The following is a 9,071-nucleotide window of genomic DNA, read 5'->3' on the forward strand; positions in this document are numbered from 1 at the left end:
CCTGGTCTGAAGAGCTTAGAGAATATTTGCAAAGTTACCGCAGCATTCCTCTCACTGGGCTGATTTCTTTGTCCGGCTGAGAGAGCTTCTCCCTCTGCTTTGCCTGGATGGGAACCGCTCTTGAGCTGGTGAGCAGGCTGGTTGTTCACCAGAACAGCCTCTGCCTCTGAGCAGTCTGGGACACCTTTCCTACCCAGGGTCTCAGCTGGCTTCTTGCATGACCCAAGGCAATGACTTTTCTTTTCCTTTACACATTTCCAGTCCACAGAAGAAACTCACAAGAGTCCCCTCCCAGTCTGGGACTGTTGGCAGAAGCAGCCGGAGGCAAGACACGCACACTCAACACGAGTTTAGAAACTTGCTCGTTTAATGCAGCTAGATGAATCCTTTTATACATGTGTTACAGTCCCGTGGAAGGTGCCCTTTGGTCTGTGTCCACTCTCCAGGCACTAATTGGCTAACTAGTCCACTCCTCGCGCGCTAATTGGCTAGCAGTTGCTGAGCGTGCTCTGTTCCTGTTCCTGTGCTGCTTACTACATGACCCACTCCGCCTTGCTACAAGCCAACTGCCTCTAAATGTCAAAGGTTATTCCGAGACAGAGGCGCTGCCACAATATCAAGCCTTAAAGGGTCAGCGTCCTCATGCCCTTCCCTTCTTAAGCAATCCTCTACATGGGATCGCTGAGTCCTCCAAGGAGAAGAGCCCTGCCCGTCCTCAGCAAGGGCACATGGATTCAGAACCGTGAGTCTCCCTGAAAAGGACCAGTCTCCTAAGGACCCTCAAGAAGAAAAGCCCTTTCCGTTCTCCTGGCAAACCAAGCTGACGGACCAGGCTGCTGAGGAACAGCCCAGATGCCCGACGGCCTCTTCAGTTCAGCCAGAGCCAAGGAGAAGGAGCAGGAGGAGAAAACAGGACGGGCTCTGTCAGGTCCATTGCAAAAGTCCTACAAGTTTTTCTAAATGCCAATGGGATCGACTTGTGATGAAATGACACTGCAGTCCTTTTCCACGACTGCTTTTATATGATGTGTGTGTTGTCTCAGGCGACGGCTGAGACTGCTTGGAAAGAGGTGTTGGTTTGTTTGTAGGAAAAATAAAGAATCATAGAATGTCCTGAGTGTGAAGGGACCTTCTCCTGATATCCACCCTAAACCTCCCCTGGAGCCTCTTCCTGCCATTCCCTCAGGTCCTGTCCTTGGTCGCTAGAGAGAAGAGCTCAGCACCTGCTCCTCCTCCTGCCTTGTGCGGAAACGGCAGACTGCGTCTGACGTCTCCCCTTAGTCTCCTCTTCTGCAGGCTGGACAGACCCAGTGATGTCAGCCACTCCTCAAACGCCTTCCCCTCTAATACCTTCCACAGCTCTCCGGCTTCCTCTGGACTCTCCCCACTACTTTTCAATCCTTTTCATACTGTGGTGCCCAAAACTGCACTCAGGACTCTAGGTGCGGCTGCAGAAACCCTTTCCCATCCTACTCTGTCTCCTGGATCTCCTCCATCTCCCTAATGGTGAGAGGAGGCTGGGGAGTCTTTAGTCTCCTCTGCTGGCACATTGCTCTCGCGGGCTGCAGAGTACAATCCCACCAGTCAGTTTCCTTCTCAGAGTCCCCGATACTGCTCAGCTTGGACACCTCCTCCCAAAGCTCTGTCACCAGGCTGAGCTGTTCTCCTCTTCTGCCCAGTCACAGGGAAGCTGCTGGAATCCTCTACTGTCCAGCATTGTCTGCGTTAGACGTTTTGATCGGTTCCCATGTGCCGTACGTGCGTTACTTTGTCGATGTTTAAAGAAATCATAGAATCATAGAATTGCTAGGTTTGGAAAGACCTTTGAGATCATCAACTCCAACGGTACCTGTCCACTACTAAACCATATCCCTGAGCACTTCATCTACCCATCTTTTAAACACCACCAGGGGTAGTGACTCCACCACCTCCCCGAGCAGCCTCTGCCAGCGCCCAAGAACCCTTTCGCTGCTGACTAAAGCCACCCCACAGACTGGCCCTTTCCATCTCCAAGGCACAGCCTGGCCCGGCCGCTGAGGCTCAGCCCCAGACACCTACCCGGCCCTTCGGTTCAGCCAAAGCAAAGGAGAAGGAGGAAGAGAAGACAAGGGGTGGGCGAGCAGATCTGCTGAGCACAGACGCTTCCATCTGTCACTCTTGGCACTGGTACAGTGGACGTCTCCCTGCCTGCTCCACAGCCCGGTCCCCCTCAGGGACTGATGCCCGTGATCGATGGGGATCACAGCCTCATGTCCCCAGCCCTGTCCAAGGATGCTCGCTTTCTAAACATCCAAAACGAGTCGCAGAGAGTTTGATTTGCCAGAATTCTCAAGTCAAGGGACAAGAGGAAATGGCATTGAGCTGTGCCAGGGGAGGTTTGGGTTGGACACAATAAGGGGGATAGAACGGGATGGGCTTTAAGATCCCTTCAACCCAAACATTGCTATGATTCTGAAATGTACGGGAATACAAACTTTAAACTAAGACATATTTTTCATGGGTGCACTTTGAAGTCCTCCCTTTAGCCACACTGGGAAATAACTGCAAGGAGCTCGGCAAAGCTTGATGAGCAGAAGAGAACTCCAGGAGGAGAAAGAGCTCCTTAAGTCTTTCTGTAGTTTAATGAGACCCAGCGTGGATTTGCTGATGAGCCCTTGGACCTCACCTACAGAGAGAAGATTGAGCAAGCCTCTCAAGAGTTCAAAAACAGAACTCAGAGTAACTTGAAGTCTTAATTGGTCTCAGTGAGGATTGTTTCGAACAAAGTGACCCTAGGGGCAGAGGAATTCACTTCTAGGAAGTTCATGGAAGTGTTTGGTCATAGAAGCCTCAGGTCATATACGATTCAGGTCATAAAAGGTAAATAGAATATTAGGGTCATGGAAGAACTGAGTCATAGAAGTGTGATTTTTGGGGGGGTTTTGAAGGGTTTGGTCGTGGAAGGGTCAGGTCCCAGAGGACTCAGGTGACGGAAGAGTCGGGTCCTTGATATGTCTCATCACACACATGCTGCAGAATAGATGATCTGTGTCATAGAAAGCTGCATCATAGGAGAGTTAGACAATAGTCAGGTCATAGAATAAAAGGTCATAGAAGGGTTGGGTTGTAGAAGGCTTGAGCCAGAATCGCCTGGTCATATGATAGATGGGTCTCAGGAGAGTTGAGTTATAGAGGAGTTGGTCATAAAAGAGTAATACAAGAGTTTGATTGTAGAAAGTTCCAATATGGGTTGGGTCATGGATTATTCGGGTCATAGTTGAGTCTGGTCAGAGAAGAGCTGGGTCATACAAAGTCATAGAGGAGTCGGAGAAGAATTGGGTCATAGAAAGCTTGGGTGACAGAAGGCCCAGATCACAGATAATTCGGGTCATAGAGGACTCAGAAGAGCGGAATGAGAGAAGAGCTGGGTCACAGAAGAGTTCAGTTGAAGTAGGTTTATACCTAGGTGTTGGGTCACAGAACACTCACGGAAGAGCTGAGTCATAGAAGGGAGAGAGAAGCATCATTTATAGAAGAATATGGTCAGAAAACATTCATAGAAAATTCAGGTCTTAGAAGACTCAATTCATAAAAGAGTCATTGAAGGGCGATAGAAGTGTCAGGTCATAAAGGAGTCGTTAGAGAAGTCAGGTCATAGAAGGTCTGGGTCATAGAAGAGGACTCATCTAAGTGTGTGGTCATAGAGGAGTTAGGTAAGAGACGTGTTGAGTCAGAAAAGTGCCAGGTGAGAGAAGGTCATAGAAGGATGTTGAGGCATGATCTGACCAAGGGAAGTCCAGTCCACTTCTCTTTCAGGCATCCTGCCCTGAGTCCCAGAGGCCTGGGAGACTTTGTTGGGGAAGACAAGGACATAGAGGACACAGGGAATCTCAGATCTGTCTCCTCCTGCTCTTACTAAATTCTGCACTACCCACAGAGGGTCCTTGTTTTTTTCTTTTACTGTTCCTGAAGCAGGGAACACTCATCACGAGGCCCTTGAATGGCCTTTCAAGTTCTGTGACCACATCCCAGCTCTGTCTCGCACAGGAACAGCTCCAGCTCCTCCTGCCTGTGCCCCTGGCTGAGGGCATCGCTGCCCATGGGGCTGAAGCTCTGCAGCTGTGGCACCAGGCAAGGTCATCCCTGCAATAAGGAAATCTGAGACCAAGTGTCCAGGAACCCGTGTGTGCAAAGGCTTTGCTTGGAGCAGAGACCAGTCTGGGACAGAAGAGAGCTGAATGTCCTCCCAGCCCCAGGTCTAGAGACCAGGGAAGAAAAGCCTGAATTCCCGCGATGGAACAGGATGGAGAAATGAGATCATTCCCTGTCACATTCCTGGGGTTCTGTTTAATGATGGGGCAACAAAAGTGATTCTCATGGCCAGCTATTTTTCTAACAGGAGTAATGACAGTGCAGGAGAAGTGTCTCTGCCCAGCTGAGGGAGGGAAGATCAGGGATGGCTTCAGCCTGTTTCTCAGCAGGTTCCCCTGGAGCCCCAGGGACAGCTCGAGGGAGCCCAGAGGGGGCAGAGAAAGCGCTGCCTTGGGCTGCTCCTCTGCTGCTGAGCTGGGCTGGGCTCCTGGGACAGAGTGAGCTCATAACAAGAGGGTAGTTATGAAAAGAGCCAGGTCTGGCCAGGAGCAGCTCCTCTGCCAAGCCCAGCAGGGCTGAGGGCACTGCCTGCAGGCAGCGAGGGGAGAGGAGGGAGCGGAGAGAGGGGAAAGGCAGGGTGGGGTGGGAGGAAAGAGGAGTCTTCATTTGGAGAAAGATCTTCACAGCCCTTCTCTGGGTGCAGGACAATGCAGGTGCGATTCCTGGAGGAGTCTCCCAAAGCCAGCACAGCCACAGCCTGTGGGCTCTGTCAGGAGGGCTCTCGCAGTTTCTCCAGTGGAAAGAAAAACCAGGGTCAGTGCTCGGTCTGCCCAGGGAGCTCCTCATGTTGGGACACGGAGAACTTGTGGAGGGAAGAAGCAGCTCCTTGGAAAAGAGGGTCTTTTTGCTCTCAAGAGGGTGCTGTGCCAGTCAGGGCTTCTCACAGCTCCAAATCACCCCAGGACACTTCTAAGAGGACATTTCAAGGGAATAATCAGGGCAGGGATTAGGATAAAGATAAGGAACTCTCCCGAGTCAGTTCCCTGCACCTGGGGAATTTCCGGGGAGAAAAGAAACAAGAGGCTCTCATGCTTGAAGAAATCACTGAGCCTCCTGAGCTCTATCCTTGAGTGGCCAGTAGGTCTGATTGGAGCCTCTTAAAGTGTCTCCAGCTACTTCTCTGCCCATGGAGAGCACCAGCATCACCTCTGCTGGACCCATCAGGCTCATTCTGCCCCATCCTTTCCTGCTTATAAACAAGACCCTGTGCCCAGCTTCACCCGCCAATCAGGCAGGTTTGTGTAGGGCCAGGGGGATGCAGAGAGGGTCAGATGAGGTCTGTGAGCATTGACAGGGAGAAGAGATGGGCCAGGGAAACATCTCCAGTGAGGAAAATCCCCGGGCAGAAGGGATAAGATCGGAGAATGTGAGGAAACATAAAAGAGAGATGTTGTGGAAGGGCAAATACAGAAACCCCTACACGACTGCATCCAACACAGACCCTCCCTCTGAGCAAGCCCCCTTGCCTCCTCTCCCACCCCACAAAGTCTCTGCCCTCAGCTTGGGCTCCAAGACTGAACCCCCTCCACTGCAGCCAGAGTTTCAGCACAGCCGTGGTGCAGCTCTCCAATCACGGGTCCATTTTCCTCTCCAGAGCACAGGGGCTGAGAGTACCAGTGCAGCAATGTTTATTTTTGGGAGGGAGTGAGCAGAGCTGGGTTAGGGTAATGCTGTCCTGAGTGCCCGGCTGCCTCTGCTGTGGCCTCTCTCAGCTGGACCAGCTTCTTTGCTGGCTTCTCTGTTTGTCTGTGTTCTTGCTGTTGATCTCCTGTTCTTGCTGCCAGGCTCTCTGGGGTTGGGAGTTTCAGCAGTCAAGTGTGGCACTGAACTTCTGATTCCTCCCATGCAGGTGTGTCCGTGGGAATGCAGTGTCCAAGCTTTCGTCTCACCCATGGGGCTGTGGGCAGAGCAGTCTGAGTCGTTCCCTGAGGAAAGAGCTGACTCTTGCTTACTGAACCACCACCATTAGGATACTCGGATTGTTCCATGAGGGTTCTTTCCTAGCTGTGAGCTTCCCTCATGGATATAAATCTCTGCTATCACAACTTGGTGCTACCTGGATGACCGTGGAGAAATACAGAGATGCTACAGCCAAGGGAATGCTTCTGGGTTTGTGAAATGAGCCGTGTGTGTCCTGGGCTGACAGTGGGGTGCTGAGACCTTACAGAAGGGTGAGACATTGAGTGGTGTGAGGTGGATCCCTCTGTGCTCAGAAGGGTGAGGTGGCTTTTGAAGGTAACAAGGGAGAGTGATCCCCCTCCATCTCAGAAAGGTGCAAGCCCAGAGCTGCTGGGGACAAGAGCAAAGTAGAGGGCAGCACCCCTCCCTCTGCACTAAGCCACAGGTAATGCTCTCCCTGAGTGCAGCAGGGATGCTGAGGGTTTCTGACATCCAAGAACACTGTCCGGGGTGGGAGCAAGAGTGGTAAAGGCCCAAACCTCTCTGCCTTCCTTCTACCCTCTCAGTTCCTCATCCCTGGAGGTGCAGATGCTGACAAGCCCTTTTGCACCAGGAGCAGTTCCACAGGACAAAGCTGAACCCCAGCAGTGTCCCCTGTGCCCAGCGTCCCCATGACCCCCAGCTGCAGAGCAGGGCTGACCCCTCGCAGCCAGCGGGCAGAGGCCCTGCTCCTCCCGGCACATTCAGCCGGCACCGAGCAGGGCTCCAGGCATGGAGCTGGCGGAAGGGCTGCAACTGGAAATGGAAAAGCAGTGGCAACTGTGCAGTGTGAGAACTGGCTTTGATTTTACTCAAAGAAGTCTCCTGTAACTTCTCACACTATTTTGGCTTTGATCCAGAGGCAGCAGATGTCCAACAGCAGCTCCATCACCCAGTTCCTCCTCCTGGCATTCGCAGACACACGGGAGCTGCAGCTCCTGCACTTCTGGCTCTTCCTGGGCATCTACCTGGCTGTCCTCCTGAGCAACGGCCTCATCATCACCACCATCGCCTGCGACCACCACCTCCACACCCCCATGTACTTCTTCCTCCTCAACCTCGCCCTCCCCGATATTGGTTCCATCTGCACCACTGTCCCTAAATCCATAGCCAACTCCCTCTGGGACACCAGGGCCATCTCCTACTCAGGATGTGTTGCCCAGGTCTTCTTTGTGTTGTTCTTGTTGAGTGCAGAATATTATCTTCTCACAGACATGTCCTACGACCGCTGCGTTGCCATCTGCAAACCCCTGCACTACGGGACCCTCCTGGGCAGCAGAGCTTGTGTCCACATGGCAGCAGCTGCCTGGGGCGCTGGGTTTCTCACTGCTCTGCTGCACACGGCCAATACATTTTCCCTGCCCCTGTGCCAGGGCAATGCTGTGGAGCAGTTCTTCTGTGAAATCCCGCAGATTCTCAAGCTCTCCTGCTCACACTCCTACCTCTGGGAAGTTCAGTAAAGCCTGAGTGCTCTGAGTTTGGTCACATTGCCAGTGCTTTGCACCATGTCACCATTGCGGATGGTTTGCTTCATGGCTGGGTGTTCAAAAATGTGATTATTGCACTAATTTAAACTAAAGGATGTGGTCGACCTGGACTTCTGTAAAGCCTTTGACGTGGTACCCCACAACATCCTTCTCTCTTCCCCCAGCTTTCTCTCTCCTTCCCCAGCTTTGTGGGGGTTTTGTGGGGTCCTGGGTCCCTTTTGGCGGTTTGTGGGGGGCGGCCCTGGATCCCGTTTGGGGGAATTTTGGAGGGGCGTGGGTTCCTTCTGGGGGGATTTGGGGGGCTCCTGAGTCCCACTTGGGGGGCTTTGAGTCTCTCTTGAGAGAATTCAGAGGGTTCCAGATCCCTCTCGGGGGGTTGGGGGAAAGTAGTGGATCCCTTTAGGGGATTTGGGGGGATCCCGGGTCCCATTTGTGGGTTTGGTGGGTCCTGGGTGCCATTTGGGGGATTTAGGGGGGTCCTGTGTCCCTTTTGGGCAGTTTTGGTGGGTCCTGGGTCCCATTTGGAGACTTCTGGGGGTTTTGGATCCTTTTTCAGGGTTTGTGAGGGTCTTGAATCCCTTTTGGGGAGCTGTGGGTTTCTTTTGGGGGAATTCAGAGGGTCCCAGATCGCTTTGGGAGTTTGGGGAAGGGGTGTCTTGGATCCCTTTTGGGGGGGTATTGGGGGGTCCTGGGTTCCATTTGGGGGCATGTAGGGTGGTTTCTGTGTCCCTTTTGGGAGGTTTGGTGGGTCCTGGGTCCCTTTTGGAGGTTGAGGCTCCTGGGACCCATTTGCAGGGATTGGGGAGGTTCTGGGTAAATTTGGGTGGGGGTTGGGGGAGCCTTGGGCCCTTTTGGGAGACTCCTGATTCCCTTTTGGGGGACTCCTGGTTCCCTTTTGGGGTCTTGGAGTTTCATGGATCCCTTTTGAGGGGCATGTTTTGGGTCCCATTAGGTGTTTTAGGAGGGGTTCTCCTTCCAATTGGGGGGGGGGTGTGGGTTGTGGGGTCTTGGGTCCTTTTGAGGAGGTTCTGAATCCAGTGCAGGGTGGGGGGGAGTGGGGTGTGTCCTGGATCCCTTTTGGGAGTTTGGGAAGAATCCTGGATCCCTTTAGGGGGGATTAGGCATGCCCTGGATCCAATTTGGGAGTTTGTGGGGGTCCTGAGTCCCGTTTTGGGGGTTTTGATGGTTCCTGGTTCCCATGTGGGAGGTTGAGGGGGTCGTGGAACTCTTTTGAGGGGTCTGGGGGGGTCTTGGGTCACTTTTGGGGGGCTTTGGATTTCTTTTGAGGGAATTAAAGGGGACCCAGATCCCTTTAGGGGGTTTGGGGTTGGAGTTCTGAGGTCCCTTTAAGGAAGGTTTGGGGGGGTCCTGGGTTCCTTTTTGTGGATTTTGTGGGTCCTGGGTCCAATTTTGGGGGGTTGGGGGAGTCTTGGGTTCCTTTTGGGGAGTTCTGGGTCTCTTCTGAAGGAATTCAGGGGGTCCTGGATCCCTTTTGGGAGTTGGGGGAGGTCCTGG

At 52.9% G+C, this 9,071-nt stretch overlaps 1 protein-coding gene across 1 annotated transcript; it reads left to right on the forward strand.

Annotated features, from left to right (window-relative positions):
* The first annotated feature begins 852 nt into the window (after window positions 1-852).
* Window positions 853-7,529, forward strand: LOC138732668 (olfactory receptor 14J1-like). Its single transcript, XM_069879311.1, has 2 exons — window positions 853-928; window positions 6,988-7,529. Exons 1-2 carry the CDS (start codon window positions 853-855, stop codon window positions 7,527-7,529), a joined length of 618 nt encoding a protein of 205 aa, XP_069735412.1.
* The last annotated feature ends 1,542 nt before the right edge of the window (window positions 7,530-9,071 follow it).

Source organism: Phaenicophaeus curvirostris, chromosome 35 (genome assembly GCF_032191515.1).
Source record: "Phaenicophaeus curvirostris isolate KB17595 chromosome 35, BPBGC_Pcur_1.0, whole genome shotgun sequence".
Classification (NCBI taxonomy): Eukaryota; Metazoa; Chordata; class Aves; order Cuculiformes; family Cuculidae; genus Phaenicophaeus; species Phaenicophaeus curvirostris.

What these genes read in the sequence shown, in the direction of transcription:
- LOC138732668 (XM_069879311.1), top strand. Translation starts at nt 853, where the DNA reads ATGCCCGACGGCCTCTTCAGTTCAGCCAGAGCCAAGGAGAAGGAGCAG. An exon ending in AACAGGACGGGCTCTGTCAG is followed by an intron (nt 929 to 6,987) that starts GTCCATTGCAAA and finishes TGGCATTCGCAG; the next exon opens with ACACACGGGAGCTGCAGCTC.